The sequence below is a fragment of the Prinia subflava genome, chromosome 2 (genome assembly GCF_021018805.1).
Source record: "Prinia subflava isolate CZ2003 ecotype Zambia chromosome 2, Cam_Psub_1.2, whole genome shotgun sequence".
NCBI lineage: Eukaryota > Metazoa > Chordata > Aves > Passeriformes > Cisticolidae > Prinia > Prinia subflava.
Genome location: NC_086248.1, coordinates 84,090,783 through 84,114,871, shown reverse-complemented (window position 1 = coordinate 84,114,871; position 24,089 = coordinate 84,090,783). Strand labels below are relative to the sequence as shown.

Sequence of the window (24,089 nt, the reverse complement as noted above, 5' to 3'; positions counted from 1 at the left end):
CGCCCTCCTTGCGGAGTCCCCACACTGCTCGGCATTTTTTTCCTAAAATCCTCTTCCGCCCAGAGAAATAGTCCCTAGCCCCGGTCCCCGCCCCCCTTCTCGACCTCCCCCCCTCCTTTCCCGCGCCGTTTCACAAGCGTTGCTTCCACCTGTTTCCCGCACCTCGCTCCGTCCTGCGCCGGGGCTCCGGGGCAGAAGGAGCGGCTCGAGGAGCGCGCTGCCGTGCCGAGGAGCGCGCGAGGAGCCGGGACTCGTTTCGCAACCCGGTTCACGGTCGGGGGAAGGGGAGGGGGAGGGAGCGGCGCGGAGCGATCCGGGCGGTGAGGCGGTTTATGAGGCGCCGCCGGCGGGCGGGCAGGACTCAGTGTGAGGCGAGCCGTGCAGCGGGCAGGTCACGCAGCGTGCGCCCCGTGCAGCCCTCAGCTCCCACCGCACCCCGCAGCCAGGCCGGGCCACCATGGTGAGTCCCTGAGCACGGGGCAGCTGCGGGGTTCGGCGGGCGCTGCTGCGGTGCGGTGTGGAGGGATGGGGGCGGCTGAGTTCGGTGCGGTGGGGGGCGGGGGGGAGGGGGGGTTGGCTGCTGTGGGGCGAGGTCGCCTGCAGAAGGGTGTGGGGAGGGATGAAATTGTCCCTCGCTGCGGCCGGCAGGCTCAGCCTGGGGCGGAGGGTCCCGCTCGGAGGCGCCGTTTGCGTGGGAGGAAGTGGTGGCGGTGGCGGCGGGTCCCGCCCGGGTCCCTTTCCCGCCCTGGGGCGTTGGTGCGGATTCAAATCCAAACGGCCCCTGGGTCGGCGGGAGCGCCGTGAGGCGGCGCCGGGCGTTGCCGTGGGGGAGCGGCGGATAGCGGTCCCTCCTGGGAGGGGACCCGCGGGCTTGGGAGGAGGGGGGAAAGGAGCTTGCCACGATGGCACCAGCTCTGCGTTCTTATCGCTTCCTCCTTCCCTGCTCTCGGCGTGTGCGGTTGAATGGGGCTCAGTGAGGCAGCCTTAGCTGTCCGGCTCGCTGGCGAGGTGTGTTGCGCCTGGTCATAATAATGCACTGCGGAGCCCTGCAGCTTCTGAGCAGCATGATGATGAGGGGCAGGCTGTGCCTCACTGCACCATCGCCCTCCTCGCTAGACCTGTTGTCAGCTCGCTTTAGAGCCCGTGTCGATTCCATGGTAGCGCTATGGTGTTGGTGGCTCTGTTGGACAAGGGATTATTTGTGTTGGTTTTTTTTTTTTTTTAAACAATTTTTGCTTCCCGTTTTGGTCATTGCAGAGGACAGTCCTGCGTTTTTACTAGGGATGCGTTTAGTATTGTAATCCAGTGTCGAAATAGAGCGCATTTTGTGAAATCAGCGAATGGTTTCAAGTGCAGTCTAAAGGATGTGAGTTTAGCGTTTGTTGTTTTGTTTTTTTTTAATTAAAACAGGTGGATACTGAGAAACATATTAAGAGGAGCGATTCTGTTGCAAAAGCAGCACCAATGACCACTTAGTGCTGTCTCTGCATTAAGAGACGATGCAGTAGAGTGGAATTGTCTTTTCATTCATTATGTTTTTTGAGGAATCAAATGACTGTCAGCTCATCATGTCTAATGTGAACGATGGCTACGTCAAATTTGGGGTTTTTTGAGTTGCTGTCTCTGGGCAAAGAAAATTGGTGAATAGAAGCCTGAAATTATTCTTTAACTTGAATTGTGAACTTATACAGCAAACCATCCATAAAGTAGGAAAAAAAAAAAAGCAACGAATGTAGCAGCAAAAGACTTACTGCATTTAGTCATCATCTGTACAGAACCAAAAATGGAGTATCTTCAAGCAAGGTCTGAGTAAAAATGGGTGTGTCCAGGAGGCACAGTGACACTTTGAGTGTGGTTACAGTTCATCCTCACACACCAGACTGGCTCAGCCTGTGACTGTCCAGTGTTGGCCAGGCGAGATAAGACAGAATGATTTGCTCCCAAAACCAGCTAACCTACCACAAACCTAATTTTAGTTTGCGTAGTCTAGTGTGGTGGTTGTTCCTGCCAGAACAGAAGTGCCCCTCAGCTGTGATGCCTGCGAGGGACAGCGAGGAGCCCGGTTCCAGAGGGAGCTGTGTCCCCTGCGCTGCCGTGTGCCGGCTCTCCCGGGCAGCTCCGGGCTGCTGCTGCAGAGCGGCTGTAATGGAGCGCTACCTCTAGAGGCTGCGTGTGCCACAGGCACGGCCGCACGCTGCGGCTCCCGGCTTTCCCGGGAGCTTGGCATTCTTTGTCAGGCCCTCCGCGCAGGCTGGGGGTGGGGGATGGGAGCTGTTGCAGTGGAAATGAAAGTGCTGCAATGTGAATCACAGACAGCCAAGTCAAAGCTGTCATGGCATCAAACGAGAGGGGTTCGGGTGGGTCTCGGCCACCGTGAAAAGGGCATGTCAGAGCTTCAGCGTGGGCACCTCACAGTCAGCGTTTGACCGCCTGGTCTGGAAGTTGCGTTGCGCCGGTGAAGGTGTGCGCGCTATCACGTGTGTGGTGCACCATTATGGAGAACTCGGGGAGGGCCCTCTAGGAAGGCCACGGTGGCCTGTGAGCGGCAGGCATGGTTCCAGGCTGATAGCCCTCCACCTGGGTGGCAGGGGAGGCAGGGAGCTGGCAGGCTCGCTGGCTCCGCCTTTTACTGCTGTTGCGCAGCAGTGCCTGCAGAGCCCAGCACTGCAGAGTACAGATGGTGTTTGTTCAACCTTGCCCCACCTCCCCACTTATCTTTCAACTGCTCCATACCTATGCCTTCTAATAAGCTTTTGTGCTCTTCTCAAACACTGGACCTCTTACAGGTACTGTCAGAGGTCATCCAGATCCATGGCTAGGGTGTGTGAAGTTGCTGGAAGAGTTTCTCTATGAAGAAGGAAGACTTCGGGAATGCTTAACAACTTATATACTGCTGTGTCATGTCTCCATATAAAATTATTTATATAAAACTGACTCAACTTGGTAACCCATAAGAATTGACCTAAATAAACTAGGTTCTTACTGCTTAAATCTGATCTACAGTTTTCTATGGATTGAATGTCTTATGGAAATGTAGCACATCATTCTCTTCACTCAAACAATAGAAATGTAAATAGCATGCAAAGGTATGAGTCTGTGTTGATGATATTCTCCAGACAAGTGAAAATCTGTTAGGCTTCTGCCAAGTGACCAGCAGAACACTTCCATCCCAAAGCTTAGTTTTGAATTGGTTTTGTTCTGAGCAGTGCTACTGCTGTGCTAGTCTTCTTCAACAAAAAGTGGAACCTGCATGGGCTTTCTTCCTACAGCAGAAATGAATGTGTAGCTGCCAATACCCATTGGCTGCTGCTTTAGGAGTTCCATGGTCTTGATTCTGTGAGCAGGTGAGCCCCAGCCAGTCTGTGGCCTTTATCTGGGGCTGTGGCTGTGTCGTGCGCATGGAGGGTTTTGGAAGCAGTTCAGCTTCTGTGTGACTGCTCGAGCAGCCATCTTCACTTCTGTTACAGAAAGAATAACCAGCAGCTGGTAACTTAAAAGTTCACATGGAGTGTAAAAATGTAGTTCAAATTGAAATTGGCAATGTAAAAATTGATATTGTAAATATCTTTACAGATATTGTAAATACGCTTTTCTAAGTCTTTCCCTGACAGATGCTAATGTGGAGAGAGACTTTGGTGGGCATAGTTAAAGACGGGAAATTTTCAGTCAATATTGCAGTAATTACAAAAAGGTTGCTGCTTAAATGGTCACAACAGGAGCAAAGCCGGAAAAGCAGTGGTGAATTTCAGCAGTGAATACATTTTCTCTGTATTTTAGTGGTTTTTACTCTTCAGTAAAGGGTTCAAGAAGCTTCCCTGAAGGAACTGTTACCTTCTTACTTCAACTCAGGCTATCCAGAATTTAAGAACCAGCTGATTTGGGAACCTAGAGAGAGTATTTCTACAGGCCTCAAACGTCGTGGTGTTCTTTCAAGAGCAAAGTTCATTTTGGGTTTGGCCTGAAAGACTGATGCTTTTCATTGCTGTCAAATCTAATGGATTTGAAACTGGTGAGAAGAAAATGAGGTATGAACTGGAGCTTGCCCAACTGGTACAGAAATTGTCTGAGACCACAGAACCTTTCTCTAGTCTCCCTGTTACCTTATGATGACTGAGTCAATGTAGACAATGGTCTGAAGAAAGTGTAGATAGCTGTATGCTGCTGAAATGACCGGTCTGACTGAAGCTGGTATCTTGTCTTTTACAGCCAGGTCATGTTCATCAGGGGATGATTTCATTCTAGTGAAGAGTCTATTTTTCTGATTTTAGCTAGTCTGTAAATTTGGCACCTGGAGGTTACTGCTGCATTACTGAGACCTGAAGTGCTTAGTGTTGAAGCTGAAGCTAGTAGTGTGCTGTGTAGTGAGTTTTTAGAAGCAGGCTGTGAGTTAAAGGGACCTGTGTGCCTTGAACTTGTGAGCGCTGCTTGGGTTATTGATTGATACACGTGGTAATCTGTTACTGGGGTGTATGGGGTATTGCAGGGGCTGGAAAGGATGATGGGCTGCCGGTTCTTACTTAGCATGCAAGCCTGGTGACTTCTGAGCTTTATTGGAACTATTTCAGAATGCTACAGGTCAGTCCCGAATGAAGGGCAGCTGCCCTACTTAGAGGCCTTTACAAGTCTGTCTTGTTTTGCCTTGAACTTTTGCTACAACTGTAACCATGTTCTCTGTCATTGCAGGCTGATCAACTGACAGAAGAGCAGATTGCAGGTGAGGTTTTTGTGTTGTGTTCCTACTCCTACTTGACCTGGCACATGTTAATCCAGTGACAGTCTGTGTTACACAAGATATTTATCTTTCTTAGATACTAAAGTAGTATGGTTGAATGTTTTAATTTGTCACCTAGTTTTGAAAAGTTTATCTACTGTAAAAGCACCATGGATATAATGAATTATAGTTATGTAGTTTAATATAGTTAAACAATCCTCACAGCCTTTCTGGCTAGTAGACTGGTGGTTACTCTTCTCTCATGACTACAAAATTGTCCCAAGTGCAGACTGAAAAGGGGGTGGGGCACAGGGGATGACAGCAAATCTGGTGAAGGCTTGGAATCTGCAGTGCTTTTTTAACAGAAGGCAAAAAAAAATTACTTTGCTGTCTCCTGCCAGCGGAGATGTTGGAGTGGTTCTTGTTGATGACAGCAGAGGCTGGCTTCATGATGACAACTCTTGATATTCCGTATTTGGAGCTGTGTTGTGTACTTGGACACAAGTGTTGTGTGTGCTGTTCTGATGGTCTGGCACTTGCTCTGAAATGCTTCAATAAATATTCATCTGTTATATCTTGGTATTGGCCCCCTAGCCATGGGTTATGTTTACTGACAGCCGGCTGCTAATGGTGAAAACCTGTGGTTATCAGAAGACTGATCTTAACTTGGGGAATAGATGGGACTTCAAGCTGGTGATACAGAATTCAGCTTGGCCATAGACATTCAAGAGCTTCATGATTTTGATCTGACAAGTGTATAGTATTAATACTAGAGACTCTTAAGTGAAATTATTTTAGAGGATGTTAGGTTTCTGCTAATCTAACAATACCAGGTCAAGCATAAAAGGAGCAGCCTCTGAGATACTACTATTTAACCATGGTGTAGCTCTTGAAGACACTGTATTAAACAGAAGTGTCATTATGAGCTGGTTTGTTTTTGCCATAATTGCCAAATCTGAAGTGTAAGAACATTCTTCTCTAGCTTTCAGACTTTAGAAGCTTGCTTTTACTCAAAAGAGACTAATTATGGTTTTGTGGAAAGTCCTTAGTCTATTTACTTGTTGCCATGGTACTGTCTTACGACTAAGCACAAGCCAAATTTAGTTCAACTTCAGATTTTTTTTTTCTTCCCCCGGAAACTGGCCTACATAGCTTAAGGGTTTTGTGATAAGTTTAGTTAGAGCAGGCTTTATCAATTGTCACTGCTGTCTTTCCAAAAATGGGTCATTGTTCAGGCTGTCCAGTTGTTAATTGTAGAAGCTTTGTTAGTTGATGTAGCTGATTATGGAATATAAACAGGGAATATATTATATTGGGATTAGTGCAAATTTTAGCTATTCAGTGATGATCACATAGTCCTCAGAGGGAGAAGTATTGATGAGCCTGTTGTACTGGAATAGAGGCTTTCAACTGCATGGAAGGAATAAAAGTGTATCTTGGTAGCCAGTGTAGAATGGCCTGTCACTTTCAGGGCAGCTGTGATGTTTTGTTAAGCAAATGTATTTGCAAGTAAACCATGAACCTCAGATGTGAAGACTTAAGCCCGCCGGTGGTGTGGGAAGGAATCTTTCTCGCTAGTGCTTAGGAAAGGTTGCATCTGCCTAGTTTTGCTGTTGACAGCCAGTGCTCTTGCAAGACAGGACTCTTAGAGGTACAAATTGAATGTTTTCCAGAGACTGGCTTGAACAACTTGAGCAATCACCGTTCTAACTGAGCTTCCCTGGAGATACATAGCTTTTGGTTTGAAGGCAGATGTAGGAAATGGTACTGCAAGGTAGAGATGACATTACCTTTCCTAAAATAGAAGACCAGAGAACTTCAAACAGCCACTTCCCCAGGGCTTAAATTCTTCCTCCTCTGCTGTGAAGCAACAATACAGTTGTTAAAGGTTCCAGATGTCATTTCCTGTGGAACACATGGATCATATAGGACTGAAGCTTCTTGTCAGTGTAGGTAGGGATGAAAACCTTCCCAGATTTTGTTCATGTGAAAGACTGATACTGAAAGGCAAGGAGCTACAGCATGTGAATACTGGCTGCAGTTTGGTTCTGTAAGAATTGAAGTTGCTAAGTCAAGCGGCTCTCCCTTTGGTTAAGTGTTGTATTACAGAGGTAATGGGATCGGGATTACCCGGGTGGTTGGATGGGAGGGCAGCCTGGAGATGCCTTTGTCTCAAAGCCAGGTGGTCTAGTGAGCTCTCCTTTCCCTGGACTTCAGAGTTCCAAATGGGCTCTGCCTACAAGCAGGCCTATGTATGGTGTTCAGTCTTGTTCCTTGTTCCAGTGTGCTGTGGTTCTCTGCTGGGGATTTGACCACAACAGCGATTTAAAATTTGTCATGGTAGAAATAGACGTGTTTAGGTGTTGAGGTCCTGGTAGCTGTGAAGAGAACAATTGACATTCTCCTATAAAAGTTCCAGACATAGCTGGCTAAATTGTGTAGGAGTGGATATGGCAGTCCTGGTTCACTGAACATACTAGGTCACTGAAGGCTGCCCACTTCATTTGAAAAGGTGATATGGTGCACAGATGCCTCAGAAGCTGTGGTTAAAAGAACATTTAGAGCTGGGTTGTTGGAGTTCACATTGTTGGATTAGCTTGTCTTTCATGGGACCTGGAACTAGTCTTTTTCTCATGATGCAGGATGCTTTTCAGAAGGGTGGAAAGGCTGAAACCTTGTAGCCTTAGAAGAGAGTTTTCATTTGCAGTTTGAGATGATGATTTGCTTTACATGCTGTATGGAGTCAGGGTGTTTAGGTGTGTGAGGTATGTTTTATAACCTGTGTTGCAGGATGCCAGTATTGAGTTGCTCACTAAACTTCAGTATTTCATGGGTGCCTTCACTAGCCATGGCTGCAAATCCTCCAAAGCTGTACTGGGTTGTTCTTGTTCTAGTCCAAACTGCATCTGCGTAGGTTGTTACTCCTTTGTTCTAATTACTGTAGGTGGTTCCTAGAAGTGGTTAGAGAGGTATTTTAATGGTATTCTTAACTTGATTCAGCATTTCAAACAGGAATATGCTGCTGATCTTCAACTTGCTTTATTTTCTTTATGATTTATAGCTGGTTGCTCCTAGCCTGTTGCAGCTTTGAGTAAAAGAAGGATAGAGTTATCCTTGGAATGGATCCTTCCAAGTGTTGGAAAGATGCCACTAAAAATGCCCATGTTGTAGAAAGCAAATCTTTGAATTTTGTGTAAGAATTAAGTATTACCCTTTTTAGGCAGGGTCACTGCAGTACTGTGGAGTCTGCTTCGTGTTTGGGTTAGTGATGGTTGATTTTCACATGACGGAGAAGTGGTTAACATCTAAACGTTTTGAGTAACACCTGAGCTCTTGACTCTTCATAAAGATGCAACTTCCCAATTTTGAGGTTCTTCCATGATAGACTGTGAACTTTTCTACTAGGATTGACCCAAAAGCATTTTCTTCCCTGGTGTAAGAGTTCAGTCCTAAGAAACCTGTTTGTTGCCTCCAAGATAACTGAAACTAGCCCTGCAAAGACCATTTGGAAGGAGTTGTAGGTGCAGATTATATCTGCTGGTTTCTGCTTTGTGGTTTGTACATGTCACTTGGAACTGTCTCTGCTGGTCCTATGGTAGCCTTGCTCTGATTCTTGTGGGCTAAACAGCAGGGGTTGGCTTTTGGAATACACCAAACTGTTCAACGTAGATGAGCATTTTCTTTTTTTTTCCTGGATGGGATTTGACTGTGCAACTCTGGTGTTGTAGCTGCATTCATGAACTATAAAAACCCTGGTTTTGTAGTTAAATTCTTAACACTTGCCAGCTTGTACTCAGCCCAAGGGTTTCAGAGTATGAAGTAAGGCTTCATTCAGGTCATGTGAAAATGCAGCTTTTACTGTGACTAATTCTGGTCTGGGAAACCCACCATCTGGAAAGCTGGCTGCATGGAAATATTGAAAAAACCCCAATTCTTGGAAGTATCTGAGATGCAGGAGTACCTGTGAGCTGATGGGTTGTCCAGAGCCATGATCTGAGATGGCTTGAAGGCTTTTGAAGGGATCTAAAGTCTCCAAGGGAGTAGATCAGGTGCTCATGCTGAACTGTTGTGTGTATGAGCTACCACAGTCCAGTGAGCTGGTTTAAGGGCTGTGTCCAAAGACAGATGGCATGGATTAAAACCAACTCCATTTTTGGACTGGACAATTAAACATGTTATGCTTGTATTAATGTTCCTGGCTACAGTACAGCCATTGTAGGGAGTTAAGAGGGAGTGTAAGAAACGCAGCAAAGCAGTCTTGGAACTAGGCAGGAACATTTCAGTGGAGGCTGTTTCAGAGTGCAGTAGGGCTGAAGTTCTGTAAGCAGCTTTTTAGGAATGAGGACTCCGGTGACTTTCCTCCTTGAACAGTCGTGATAGCATAAATTGTTCAGACATCTGTGTCCAGCGGAAGTGGCTTATATTGAGAGACTTGGGTGTAGTTTGGTCTGATTATACCTTTTTCAGTTGACTCATCTCCTCGATTAGTAATAAAAGTGCTATTAAGCTGTAGCAGATGTATTTTTAATTTTCAATTACCCATTTTCAATTTTCTCATAGCAATTCCATATTGTTTTATTTTGAGGTGCAGTTCCTACCAAGGATGTCGATCATTGTAGTTGCAGATAGCTATTTCAGCTCCATATTAGGAATCCTTATTCAAGGCAGAGTAACACCTGAGTAGGTTGGAAATGGATGGCCTTCCATCTTCATTTAGGTCAATGTGGTTGATCAGTAGACTGGTGGGTGTGTTTTCGTGCTGGTGCTGCCATATTGGCATTGCAGCCATAGCAGGTATACCAAAATTTCCTACAACGTTGAAGTCAAATTTTGACTTGAAACAATCAGTAGCAGTGAATTTTTGATTGTTAACATTTCAAAACTTAAAGGATTAACTTCTTTTTTTGTACAGAGTTCAAAGAAGCTTTTTCACTATTTGACAAGGATGGTGATGGTACTATAACTACAAAGGAGTTGGGGACAGTGATGAGATCACTTGGTCAGAACCCCACAGAAGCAGAGCTACAGGATATGATCAATGAAGTAGATGCTGATGGTAAGAACCTTACTAACAAGTAATTTAATAAAGTGCCTAAACCATGTTTTTCTAACAAAATAATTATCTTTCAGGCAATGGCACAATTGACTTTCCAGAGTTTCTGACAATGATGGCAAGAAAAATGAAAGATACAGATAGTGAAGAAGAAATTAGAGAAGCGTTCCGTGTCTTTGACAAGGTACTGTAATGTTTCTGTTCGGAGCACTCGGTGTGGTTGTGAGGAGCTGTCTCAGATGGGCGGGGTCTCAGCAGTGCTGTCACAGAGCGCTCTGGGCTGGCCCATCGCCCTAAAGCTCAGCCTGCTGTGGCTCTGCGGGAAAGTCAGAGGAGCTGTCAGGAGAGTGGTGGGTGCACGGTTTAAAGCAGTGCTCGCTGTGATACTGACATACTTGCAGAGAACTGGCAGGAAATTGTTTTAAGTATTTAAAATGTTAATGGTTTAAGTCTTTAATGTAGTCTTTGCTAAGTAAATCGGTGAAAGAGTCTAAAGTTACTCGGCTTACGTAAGATGCACCTTGGAGCTGGAAACCTGATGTGAGGTGCCTTGGGGGTGGGGAGGAAAACATCAATTGAGTTAGTTTACACTAAGACTTCAATATTCAGTGTCAACTAGTGCTGGGATATGTAAAAGTCATCTCTGAAGGCCTTGTGGCTTTATGCCGCACAAGTCGGATAAGTAGCTTCTGTTCTAAGAAATCACCGCTTGAACCACAGTCACGTGATTTAATAGGCATCTGTCACCCAAAAAGTTGCAAAAGGTGCCAGTTGCATTGTTGGTGGTTTAAAAATGTCAGACTAGGACAGTCAAAGACTATAAGATAATATTACAATGTCCAAAGACATTGGGCAATGCTGAAGATCTGCTTACAGCTCTCATTTACCTTTGCAAATGCTAGTGGTTAAGGCTGTGTTAACTTCTTAATATTCCATTTGCTCTGCAATGTTCCTAAGTTATAGTTAAGTCGTTAGGCCTTAGGCAAGTCTATTCCAGTGTTCCTTTTTCTCCCCCCAGGACGGTAATGGTTACATTAGTGCTGCAGAACTCCGTCATGTGATGACAAATCTGGGGGAGAAGCTAACAGATGAAGAAGTTGATGAAATGATTAGGGAAGCAGACATTGATGGTGATGGTCAAGTAAACTACGAAGGTAAGGAGTTGTTAATTGATTCTTTTTGTGTAGCACTTGTTATGCTTGTTCTTGAGCAGGTGTTGATAGGCACGCCAAGTTTAAATAGGGCAGTGTTCAGGGGAGTTCATCTGAACACACAGTGTTCCTTTAAGCTAATGTTCAGTTAGTAATGTACATAGTGTACTTCTCAGTGGGTTTAAATTTGAGTGTTAGTGCTGCCTTCGTGCCAAAGGCAAAAGGGACTATTCAGCTGTACAGTGCAAGAATTAACTTCCTCAATCCAATGATGTCTAATGACCATTAGAATAAGCAAGCTGTCAGATGTTCACGTACTGTTCGTGCTCTTCTGTTCACTAATGCATGTTGATCTGACTGTAGGATGTCACTCATTTGTCATTAAGCTTTTAAAATTACTTACTAATCAAAAGGCTAAAGCCTCTGAAATAGGCAGAAATTTCAAGATCTTCAGAAGGTATTTTAAATACACTTATTTCACATAAATCAGCTGCAACAGTAATTTCTTTTTATTTCTGCCTTTCTTCCTGACATTGAACCATAAATTAAGTCATGCAAGCAGGAGTTCCCTTAGACCGTTGTTTGCAGCTGAGACACACTAAGCTTGTTTTCATTTTGACTTTTTGAACGTGTTACAGAGAACATCTAGGGTGTTTTCAGATACTATCTTGCTGTTTCTGAGGTGTCGGTATGCCTTCCCTTTGAGGCCTGTTTGGTTGTGGCCTAAGGGTATGCAGACACCTGTGAGTGAAAAAGGCATTTTCATTACAAGGCTGCTGCTGCTTCACTGTGTTTACAGGGAGTGGGCTGATCAGAGACTGGCACTAGGGAGGGTCTGTGTCCCTGTTGTTTCCAGTTGCTCTTTGAAAACTTGAGCAACCAGTTAACTCCTTTTAGGTTCCAGGTTTCCTGCCACTATTGTACTTGAAACTATGTTTCAGCAAGATGAATGAAGAATCCTATTTTGTGGCTTCGAACTTTAAATGGTTTATGACTAAGCATTGAATTAGTTGCTTAAAGCCAACCAGGCAAAATAAAATAGTAAGACAAACTATTCCAGTCCGGAAAATAAAAGTTCAAACTAATACAATGTCTTGCTTGTACACTTCCTTAGCTGATTGTCCCTTCAGTGTGATTTGTACTGATCTTTTAGTCATTCTTGGCCATCTTGTCCCCACCTGTAAGTCTGTGAGCATAGGGCCCTGTAATGCTTTATCTTGGAGGTAAGGCTGTTCCCTAGTTCACTGAGGGACCAACTTTTATGGAAAAGTAATGGCCTTTTGTCATTAAAAAGGGAGAAGTTCAAGTGTGATTAGTGGAAAAGGGGACTGTTTTGAAGAGGCTTTTTTGAATGTAACTGAAAGTCTAGTTTTGGAACAATGTTCAGCACTAGTAAGGCCACTTCTCAGGTCTTGCAGTTCAGATTTTTTTTCCTTCAAATAACTCATGCAACTCTTTCCTTTTACAGAGTTTGTACAAATGATGACAGCGAAGTGAAGACGTTGTACAGAATGTGTTAAATTTCTTGTACAAAATTGTTTATTTGCCTTTTCTCTGTTTGTAACTTATCTGTAAAAGGTTTTTCCCTTACTGTCAAAAGATTATGCATGTATAGTAATTAGAAGGCCATTCCTCCATGTTTTTCTCCTTTATCTTACTGTCATTGTTCTGATTTTTGGAAAATTGATCGAAGTAACAAATGTTGCATGTGGCTTACTCTGGATATTTAAGCCCTTCTGCACATCTAAAGTTAGATGAAATTGGTTAACTGAGGGAACATCTGGATTGTCTATTAAAGAAGTAGCTTTCTATAGCAAACTTAGGTATGACTAGTGTGACAAGTTACATAAAGTAAGCTAGGATTTACCATGCATTAGCTGTCCCTTAGTTAAAGCAACATGCTGGTTCTAGTTCTCGAGTATATAGGAGTTTTTTCTATAGGAGTTTTTCCCTTTTCTGTGATGGGAGGATAAGGACTCTTGCAGCTTAACTGCAGGATAAAAGTATGGGAATAGGGTCTGTCGTGTGGCTAATGCACAGTAAAAGTCATTCTCCTAGCTTACTTCACAGTAACTTGTTTGTGGCCATACCTGTAACATGTTGTTGAAATGTGGAGTCTTAACGTTGTAGACGATTGACAGTCAACAATATGAAACTTAAGTTGCACTAATGCAAAACGGGTGATTTATCCAGGTACTCGTACACAAGTTTTTTTTGTACTGCTGGTCCTGTGCCAGAAAACATTTTCTCCTCTTGTTACTATGCTTTTTAAACTTTGTTTAGCCACTTATTTTCAAAAAAAATCTGCTTATGGCACGATTTGCCTCAAATCCATTCCAAGTTGTATATTTGTTTTCCAATAAAAAATTACAATTTACCCATACTGTTTCAATGTATCCTTGAATTATTTACAGGAATTGTTCAATGCAGTTGCTGCTCTGTGTTTCAGTATGTAGCAGTTTGGTTTGCTTATGCAATGGATTGGCTGTCTTAAAATAGCTTGGAAGGTGAAAACTTAGTCCTTAAACTCTGGCCCTTAATAGTATTGTTGACTTGAAGAAGCTTTCTTACTAGTAGTTTAAAATGTATTTTACGGTCTTGTGTGGAGCTTGGTGCTTCAATAAACTTACCGTAGTGACTGGCTATGCCCACTATCTGTAGACATTGTGAACTGGATGTTGACCTAGTTCAATAGTTGACCTAAAATTAAAATTCCTTGTTCGGACAACTAAACCTGTTTGCTTTCTTTTAATTATTTTGGAGTTTATTCCCTGTCAGCTGCTACGTTGGGGTAACTTAGTCTCACACTTGGGCTTTTCTGAAACTGCCGTGTCTGAGTTGCCATCCAGGTTGCAGTCAGCTCAGAGTAAAGAGGGGAACATTGTCTTCCTCGTTTGTTACTGAGCATGATTGTGCTTCTAGCACTAGTTTTTTGTCAAGGTTTAATTTTTTTTTCAAGAGGAAGACAAACCTGGTTTCTACCAAGGACAAATGCAAGAACTCAAAACAATGCCAGAGGCTTCTCATGCCCGTTGCCTCTCCACTCTCCAGGCAACAACTGCTTTGACTGTCCATAGGCTATATGGTTATCTTTGGCATTCTGCTGGCCTTTAAACAAAGCATTGGCCCCTGTGTCTGGGTACCCTCACTGGACCCAGCCGAGCAGATACCTAATGTTTTAAAACTGTTCCGATCATCTTTGATGTATTTATAATTGCAGTGAGCATCTAAAATTAGGAGAGCTGTTCAAGCTGAATTCGGAACACTTAATCAAGTGCTTATGGTCACTGCTCTTAAAGCTCTGCTCTCTGAGGACTATGAACAGCTCTGTTGGTTTTCCAGAGGAGGCTTGTCAAAAGTGTTTCGATAGCCAGCATCAGAATCCCTTAGAACTGTTGTTTGTGTGCTGGCAGTCTGATTCAGCAAGCTTATGCAGTCTAAATTTCCTAGCAGTTAGGATTTGCCTTCTACAAAATAAGTGATCAAACTGACACTTCCTAACCAGCCTTCATCCTGTTCTCTAAGAGCTGTGGGGCAAGACACACTTAGGATGGCACTGGTTGAGGAGAACTTTACTGAACCATCAGGGCAACCACTTGACATTCTGAATTGCTGCAGTATTGGAAGTCTCATTTTTATAGGTAAGTAATGCAAACAGGGATCTGACAAGAATGTTTGGTTTCACCAGTCTGGTGCCTTGACTTTCAGTGGGCTGGAATCACACTTAACCCATTTGGTCTTCTGCTACAGCTCAGCATGCATGTGGAAACATCTGAGGTGAAAAGGGAAGGACCTCCTCCACTGGGATATCACAGTATCCCAATATTCTGAGTTAGAAGGGACCCACAAGGATCATGAAAGACTGCCTTAGCCAAGAGAATTACCTTGGGTAAGATGAATGTGTGAAAAGGCCACTCTTGTTTACAGTCACTTTAGCTTCTCCCTGCTTGGGGTGTTTCAGTCCCAGGTATCAAAGCTGGTTTTGTTTAGGGTGAGTCCGTGTTGGTGTCACGTAAATGATTTCTAGGTCAGTAATTGAAGTCTTGCAGCCCTGTTCACTTAATTCTTCAGCTGCAGGATGGGAGTGGTAGATTTCAGTACTTTCTTGCTACTGGAAGAACGTCTTCTGAGATACAGTAAGTCAAGTGGGGTGGAAGCTAATGGCATTGGTCATGAACTTTTTGGCTGAGGTGTGCTTGCAGGTGCTTTTGCAATTGTGAAACAGGCCTTGAGTCACTCTAGGCAGTTCTGTGGGATATGTGTGTGTAGGAACACTCTGACATTTCAAGTTCAGCTTCACATAGCTTTACAAGAGACAATCTGTCATCCTGTCACATAGGGTGGAGGTTGTTGTGCTGTGGCTAAAACAAAAGCCTTTGTGGCACAACGGTGCAGTAACGCAGCTGGTGATGTTTTAGTCCAAACTGGACGCTGAGGTGGAGATACTGGGCCCAAAGACTTATCCCTTACTGTGTAGGCTGAGGGGCATATCCTACTGATCCCTGATGGGTGGGAATGACAACAGCCAGATTAATCTCAGCACCACTGGCAAGGGGAGATGGGCATAGATATGAAAATAATCTCTTTGAACCGGAGAAGACACTTCTTTTGCAGTAAGTGGTGAAACACAGATGGGGACTCTGCAGATTCAAAACCCAGCTGATTACATGCTGGACAAATGTCTTCAGCAGATCCTGCTTTGAGCAGGGGCTTGGGTTTGGTAATCTCAGAGAGGATTGTGCCAAGCTAAATGATGCCCAGAAGTGCCCCTGCTAGCTTCCTGGCCTTACTGTTGTGTCCAACCCTACCTTCATCTGGGGATCCTTCTGGTGAAGGAGGAGGAGCAGTTGCATGCCATAGCCTGGTAAGTTTTAAGAGTAGGTCTCTTAGCTCATCCTAGTAGCGTCAGGAATCACCAGGCAGGACTAAAACTGCCTCAAGGTTGTGGGTGAGCAGTCCTGGAAAAGCTTCTTGTAATCACTCATGGCTGTGGAGTTTTGATGGGGGAAATACATGGCTGGATGAGGAATATAGTGGTAGCTGGTCATTCTGCAGCCTGTTAGGATTAAAACATTTAATAAATTAATGATAGCTAATGGCTAAAGGAGAAGGTTAGTGAGGATTAAGGGCCTGCTAATAAGATCAGTCTTATGATTTGGATGATACTATAGCTTAGAAGGCAGATGAGCAGGAGATGCAGGAGTGTGGCTGATGGCCCTGCTGTAGGCAGTGCTCACTGGGTGTTTGCCTTTCAGCCATTGGTCTCTAAAGGCTCTTGGGGGCGAGGCAGCTGTGTCTGCTGCCCTGGCGGAGTAGGCCGCTCTCGGAAACTGTTCACCAACAACCCAGGCACAGCGAGCAGTACTGCTTTCCTGCATTTCTGTGTCACTTGTGTGACTATACTGTGTTTATTGGACTCGGGCCAGTTAAGAGAAAAACTGGTTTGCTAACTGTTGAGTAACTAAGGGGAGTTCCCATAATCGCCTTGGTGGCCATTTCCAGTGGGGGTGGGTGGGAAATACTAAAGACACTTGAAAATTTATCCTTCAAATACTGCTTTTAAAAATGGCTTTTCTGTGGAAGTCTTCATGTTGTAATGGGTCATTAAGGATGTTTAATTCAGTTGTTTAAATCAAACTTTTCAGTTAAAACATTTAGCTCTGCAAAACTGTAAAATTGAGTCTTGAAAAGTAATCTTTTTGTACCAATATTTTTTTACCCATGAGAATAGTAAGTATTTGAGATGGCAATATATATTCATATTCTGGGGGATGCAGTGTGAGTATAAAGAAAAAGAAGGTAATCTTCAGCCAAAGGGGACAATTCTGAAACTTCTGTACTACATTTTATAGTTGCGCTTAACAGAATCTTGGAAAGGAGATTGAATCATCTTTGGGACAGAGAAAGATGATGGAGAATTTGAGAGATCTATTTATACCTACCACTATGATCAGTACACATTTGTGATTGGAATGAGGAGAACTCCTATATCTGCTCCAGTTTCTGGTTTTGAAAAAAGGTTGTCTCCTACAATAATAGATACAGCTTGTCAGGTTATCTATCTACTCTGTCTTTGAAGGATTCAGTTGTTGATAGCTGTGTATGCACTGAAAAAGGAGGGGTTTTAGGACTTAAACTAAGTTTGCGAATTAAACATAGAAATTACTGGAGTGGGGATGGGGACCTTAGTTGTCCAGTTTCCTGTAAGGACACATCTCCTTCAGGTGATGTAGAATAGCAGTTTTGAAATGGTTGACTCCCTTCTAGCTGCTCCTTAGAAAAATAATTCCTATGGCTTTTTCAAATAACTGTGGAGAAGAGAGCATTTATTTCAGTGTCTGAAATAAATAATAAGTATATTTAACTTATATTAAGTTCAGTGCCGTGAACTTGAGAATCCTGAGATACTGTTCAAGAAATTATGCAAAGATCAACTGGGACACCTTCAGACATGGAAGATTCAGTAAAGATAAGATGCCTTTAACAGGAATAGCCTAAAGATGAGGCATATTCCCTGCACACCTCTGGTTGGGTGATGTGACACAATAACTTCTGATGACATTATCGAGAGTTTCAGCTTCAGGCTGTTGAAGAATGGGTCTGCTTTTTACTGGGTGCTGTATGTATGCAGAGTAGCAGATATTTCCTGCTCTAGGATCCTGCCAGTCAAACAGGATGTCATGCACTGTTCTGTAGCGACTGCACACTGATACTTGGCTTTTTTAGGAGGAGCCGAACAGGAAATTGCAGTGGAAAAAATGAGATGGAAAAGAAAGGGTGTGAAAGAATATAAAATTAGGAGAATAGCATGAGAGGAAGACAAAGGTTTGATGCCAATGTGTAATAATTGGTGCAAGATGAATGCACCATTATTTTCTGAATAATAGCAACCCTAGCGCTGGAACCCCTGCCTTGCTCCTGCAGGGTGTTCTCAACTGGCAAGGATAGTGGCTGGATTTATACATTTCTAGTGGCCCCCAAAGCTGGAATAGAGTATCTAGGTAGCTCCAATTGCATAATTTTCATCTTGCAGATCAGACTTGGGTAGGCATGTACTTGCTCAGGAGTTAAACCGGTACTTTCATCAGTAGTGATTGACATGCTGATCAGCAAACAATACCAGCTCTCCGTTCAGCACCTCTCCCTTAAGTCATTAAGGTATCACCACCTTGTGCTGGCTGGTTCCAAGGTCAGACAATCCTACCCCTTCCTTCCAGGTCTGACAGGCTCAAAATTTGGGTAGTTGCTGACTGTATCATCACCACAGCACCTCTCTGGTCCTGTGGAACCTTCTTAAAAGGCACATGCTTTTTAGCAGCCAGAAAAATGCTACTAATGACCCTTGAGAGAAGGAATTTCTGGTAGCTTTTTATGTGTCTGGAATTGCAGAAAAGTTGTCTCTTTCTGGAGTGAGAGCTTATTTATTTTTTTAAACTAAGTAGAGAGGTTCTTTCACCCTGCTAAAATACACAGCTCTTGAAATAAAACAGGAAAAAGAGTATCAGCTCTCTCTCCTCTTCCCACTCTGTCATGATTTCTGAACCATTAGATGATTTGCAGCCCCAGGAAGGCAGTGAGGTTTCACAGTTCCCTCTATTTTTAAGGTCTTCCAGACCCTGACTACCATAAATGTATTCTCTATTACATAACCACTGTTTTTCAATGACTGATTAAACCCGAGGCCTCTGATAAACCTGTGAAGCTCCCTGTGTCTGAAATGGTAATGCAGAGTCTTTTATTGCTGCCAAATTAGTCAAACAGACTAGGAAAATCATAATTTAAGGTCTACTCTGAAGCTCTATGGTCAGTGTAGTCTTTACATTGATTCAAAAGGTCTTGAATATGCTTAAAAATAAAGCTTCTTAATGGATTTGGATGTGTGACAGTTTCCAATAATTTGGAATTGATTCACAAAGCAATGTAATCTGTCATTAGAATGTTTCCTTTTTTAAAAGATGATAGAGTTAAGACACTGCATAATTGATTTGCATTCTCAACTCTGAGAATGCTAGGCATTTTTTCCATGGAGTTAATAATGGCACTTATTTATACATACATTGCACTTTAAAAGGCTGCCAAGATAACAAGTATTAGTGGATTGTCTTCTGTTGACTCTCTGAGGAAATCATCCCCACCAGGCAGATTAAAAGCCAATTCATCTGAAAGCCAAGAGCAAAGGAGCACTTCAGCAATTCTTGTCATTCCTTATTCTATCAACAGGACAAGTTCCTTCATTTTTGAAATGGACTCTGATTAGCCCAGGCTAATCATGAAGGGAAGTTATGCCCTCTGTTATCTTTTCCATCCCCTTCCACCATAGTAGTATAACTGGATTAATGCTGTGGGGGTTTCTGCAGGCAGTAGCTTCCTTTAAAATCCTTTTGTGCTGCTTTTCTGGACCTTGGAAGGAAGGGCACAAAATAATCTCCTGTCAGCTTCTTTTCCTTGAATTTGCCTGTGTTCTGCCTTTCCCAAAGGAAGTATTAGCTCAGGAGATGCATTCCACCCCTGAAGGAATCTTCCTGTGGTCCAAACTGGAGGTCCCTACACTGCCATGATGTAGATTCATCATTTATCTGGCATTAAATTACACTTGAACATGGGTGTTATTGCCAAGATTCTGATAAATTCTCTTTGGCTGCTGAAGAGATGTATGAAATGCTTTTGCTGTTTTTCTCAAAAAGTAATCTTCACTACACAAGCAATGAAACTGGGGAAAGCAGGGAACAGGGTTCATACACACGGTCCTTGCTCTCTTGGCTGCCTCTATGTAAAGATGTCTGCTTTCATGTCAGCAGTCAAAAAATAATTAAAATCAGTCATTTGCTTGTGAAGCAGATTGGAAGTTTGACCAAGCCTGAGACCTTATTTCTCATCTACATTTGAGAGAAAAGCACCTCCTTGCATGCTGTCTGTGAAGTGTAGGCAAGCAGTTATTGTGGTAATGTGCTGAACAGTCTTAAGCAAACTGGCAGTTTGCAGAGAACATCTGATGCAATCACGTTTTCTATCAGAAGCATGGGGGAAATGCACCATATTCAAATGTGCATGTTTGTCTTCAGCCCTCTCTTCTGCATCTAGCCAAAGCAGCCTGTTTTCACCAAAAGTGCTGATAGTTACATCCATTCACTGTTTGCTTAGCAGGATGAAAGGTGATGCCTTGGGAAGGCTGGCCTGAAACAGAGACTAGACAGAGCTAAAGTAGACATTAGTTAAAAGGTGTTCAGGATACACCTTGTGCAGGACAAGAGCCTGCCCCGGACTACACCCAAGGTGGACTTAAAATGGTCACAAAATGGACGACCAGTCACAAGGTCTCACACTTTTATAAGTATTGCTCCATTTGCATACTGGGGTTTAATTACCCAATTACAGTTTCAGATTATGAAGTCCCATCCTTGTTTTCTCTCTTTAGTCCACCATTGTTTATGCTTTTGGGCCTGAAAACTTGTAAGGGTTGTCCTTGGTCTTCAGCAGGAAAAGGATTTGTCTACCTACTCCGTGAAGAGAGCTTACTAACACTTAATGTGAGGCTCAGAACTACACACCTAGGCAGCACAGAATCTGAAAAACAGGAAAGCTAAAGCTTAAGGCATCAAATCAGTCATGTAAATGGTATCCTCTACTTCAGCTGGACTTTTTTCCCTCAGAGGGGAAAGGCAGATTTTAACATGCCAATCATTCTAAAAGGGCAAAATTTCATTGCTGATCTAGTACAACTCTGAGGAATACTCCAGCTTTTTCAGACAAGAGGCTTCTCGTAGCTTTTCATAGCTCTGGATTGTTTTGCTGTTTCAATAATTTTCATAAGACTCTATTTATAATTTCACTGATGAAGCAATTAGGAGGCCATATAGGTTTGTGCTTTCATCAGTTTTTGACTAATTAAAATAAAGACAAATTGAGAGTTTCCATTTCCAATCCGCCTTTAGAGAATAAACTGCATGAGAAACTCAACTTACCTGCTTAATCAGCCACTGCTAATTAGTAGTTATGCTGTGTGACATTGCCTGCAAGAAGCCCAACTCAACAAGTTTCAAAGGAGAAGGCAAAGGAAGGTTGTCTATCTGTCTGTAAACCACAAGTTTGTATCTTGCTACTAAGTGTTTGTGTGCTTTCTTGCTATTTTTGGAGGTATGACAGGGATATTGTTAGCAACATACTTGTTTAAAAGCACCCTGAAGAAATCCTAGCACCTTATGTAGAAAAGTGAATGGTAAGCATTCACAAGAGAAACAGTAGCTGGCTGTGGCTCACTTTTGGAGTGTAAGTGGGTGGAGGTTCTAGGAATTGTTATTTTATAGCTAATACATGACCTCTAATGTCTGCTAGAGTTGTACGAGATCAGCAGTGAAATTTTGCCCATTGGGGTGATTGGCAAGTTAAAATCTGCATTTTCCCTTTGAAGGAAAAAAGGCCCAACTCCAGTGAGGATACCATCTGAGATTGAAAATTTGTTTCACAGAATATTTTGCTTTTGTGTTTTCACAATTTTCATGGACAAGAAGTAGGTTGGTTGGGGTTTTTTAACTCCCCCAGGGAGACATTTGAGTGCTGTAGTTAAAGGTACACTTTTTTTTAATACTTGTCCTATTTCTTCAGTTCTCACCACCAGTGTTCCCTTTGTGGATGCAGGAAATCCCCAAATAAACCTACATATTTATATTTTGATTTTTTTTTTTTTTTTTGTGAAAAGCACAGCCATTGCTATTCCTCCCTTATCTTGGTCTTATTTTCTATTCAAAATACAGAGCTGGTGTGTTTAATGGTTTGATGAACCAGCAATTCTGACCTTTTTGGGGTCCACAGTCATTCTTGTTCGATATCTTCATTTTAACTCCACTTTTCAGAAGTTGTCCATCCTTGTGCGCAGTACTTTCTGTCCTGAATCTCTGTGCTTGAGATAGTATAGGGAACAGGAGACCATCTAATGTGACAGGGACCCAGCAAAAAAGCTTTTTACCTCTTGAACAGAGATTTTACCTGTTCAGTGAAGCTCAGAAGACTGTTTAGGGCATCTAAAGAAGACTTCTGAATACAGCCTACGTGAATCTGTGGCCATGCAGAAAACAGCCCCAGTTCAGATCCTTACTGTTGCTTATGATATGTGTGTATTCTTAATTCACTCATCATGGGGAGGGTCTATCTCCTCTGCTAATTTGCAGTCTCAAAGTAGACCCTAGCAAGGAAATCCATTTCCAGGCTTACTTGCTGTTTGGCACAGCACAGCAGTCTCAGTAATGGGGAGATGAAAATAAAAGTGGCATATGAATTTTGAGCCATTCAGTCAAGGTACCCACAGCAATAAATCTGACATTCTCAGTTCAGTTCCAATTAACTTACCAAGGAGGTTTTTGGCTATTTGCCATTTATAATTCTTCTATTTTTGTTTGAAGATGTTAAGTCTTGATTTTTATCTTAAAGTGTTTATTTGCCCCCTAAACAGTCTCTATTATAATAGAGCAGTTTTATGCAATTACTTAATTCTAAATAGTGCTTTAGAAAATCATTGGAGCCTTAGCTTTTTGGGAGCTGTGCTTAAGCAAGAACAGAACACTGAAAGATACCCATGCAAAAGGATGGGCCATACCCATGAGTCAGTTTCTACCTGCTGCTCCACCATGCTGTTCTTCTCCATCATGTGGAAGTCTGGGAAGTATCAGTTGCTTGAAGATCCTGTCACTGTGCTCTCTGTGCTGACTTTTCCTTCCACGATATTAACAATATACCAGGGTATTAAACCCTCAGCTCTCTTCCAGCTCCCAGGTTTGCATGCAAGTAAATCAGATGAAAATTATGAGATAGGAAAACTGATTTATGTATTCCAACATCGAAATACAACTGTGACTCACATTTATATGCTTCAACTAAAGGCCACTGAAATCTCCTTTTGATTTCAGTGGTATATGGATCAAGCCCTCTATCTTGACCATCTCTGGGGTAGGTCCTGATACAGTATATTCTTAAGGATATGCTTCATTTTGTCCCCATTTAATAAAGCAATTAAGTGTGTGATTAACTTGAGTAAGAGGTGAAGTCTGTGCTAGAAGTCAAGCATGAACTTTGCTGAACTGGGACATAAATACTAATTTACATTAGAGGCTGCCCTCACTCAGTGTCTGGAAAACAGGGCTTCTGCAGTGACAGCCCTGGTAGATATCACTGTGGATACAAATCTTTTCAGACCAGAGCTATCTAAAGTCAAACCATTTTAAAGAAAAACATTCTGGCTTGTTTGTGCCCTGTCACGTACATGGGTCCTTCATTTTACAGTAAATTTGGCTACTCTGCCTGAGTGTACTCATAATGACAGCCAGTTATTTTGAAGTAAAAACTGGTAGAAATTATTGATAAAACAGAAACTGTGTCAACAGTGCCTTAACTCACCATAATTGCTTGTTTTTCAGTCCAGGTGGTTTGTTTTGTTCTGCAGTCCTGAGAACCTCAAAAATTTACTTCAGTAAGTACTATGCAAATGAATATTTCCACTAATAAAATATGCATGGACATCTGAAATGCAAAACATGTACATAAATTGCCATGTGTTTGCCAAGGCACAGGAGCTCTATGTGTGACCTGAGCACATGAGAAGTAATTCAAATCAGCTTAGCACTAGCTGAGCTGGCGATCTGGAGAGCTATGAGAGGCTGCCTTATTTAAATAAACTCAAACTTGCCAGAGGCTAGAGGCACTGCTAAATGAGATCCAGTGAATGGCTCTGTGGTGGCCTATGAAGTTACCTGCCCCAGTTACTGAGTGTCTTGAGCCTCTTTCCACAGCTGAACTGGCAGAGCAGAAGGTGTGCCCCACCCCAGCTGCTTTATTGCCACAGTCTGCTTCTTGCTTTAAACTGCAGGTGAAGTGAAATTCTACCTGAACCAACAGACTTCACACTGAAGCTGTTGAGGCACTGAGTACATTCTCTTGACTTCACTGTGAGCATGGAAGCCACAAATAAGGTGTTGGTAACTCCTTAAATTGTTGCAAAAAAGGTGTAATAAACTCATCTATTAATACCCTGACAATCAACAGCAACTTCATCTCAGCTGATGTGGGAAATCCTGTTTACCCCCATGACTTAGAACTGTGGCTTTTGTACTTCTGTAGCACATCAGGGCATTGGTCTTTTAAGCACAGCTTGCAAAGAACTGTATTGCAGGAATTGTCTTTTTAA

General features: G+C 42.9%; 1 protein-coding gene across 1 annotated transcript; it reads left to right on the top strand.

The window, feature by feature from the left end:
- The first annotated feature begins 332 nt into the window (after nucleotides 1–332).
- On the top strand, nucleotides 333–13,298 carry CALM2 (calmodulin 2). Its single transcript, XM_063390832.1, has 6 exons — nucleotides 333–460; nucleotides 4,684–4,714; nucleotides 9,624–9,767; nucleotides 9,842–9,948; nucleotides 10,783–10,918; nucleotides 12,384–13,298. The coding sequence occupies exons 1-6, from the start codon at nucleotides 458–460 to the stop codon at nucleotides 12,410–12,412; spliced, it is 450 nt and encodes a 149-aa protein (XP_063246902.1). The 5' UTR covers nucleotides 333–457; the 3' UTR covers nucleotides 12,413–13,298.
- The last annotated feature ends 10,791 nt before the right edge of the window (nucleotides 13,299–24,089 follow it).

Excerpts from the sequence above, each read along its gene's own strand:
- CALM2 (XM_063390832.1), top strand. Across the intron at positions 9,768-9,841 it reads CAATGAAGTAGATGCTGATG|GCAATGGCACAATTGACTTT; the intron begins GTAAGAACCTTA and ends ATTATCTTTCAG. Across the intron at positions 9,949-10,782 it reads CGTTCCGTGTCTTTGACAAG|GACGGTAATGGTTACATTAG; the intron begins GTACTGTAATGT and ends TTCTCCCCCCAG.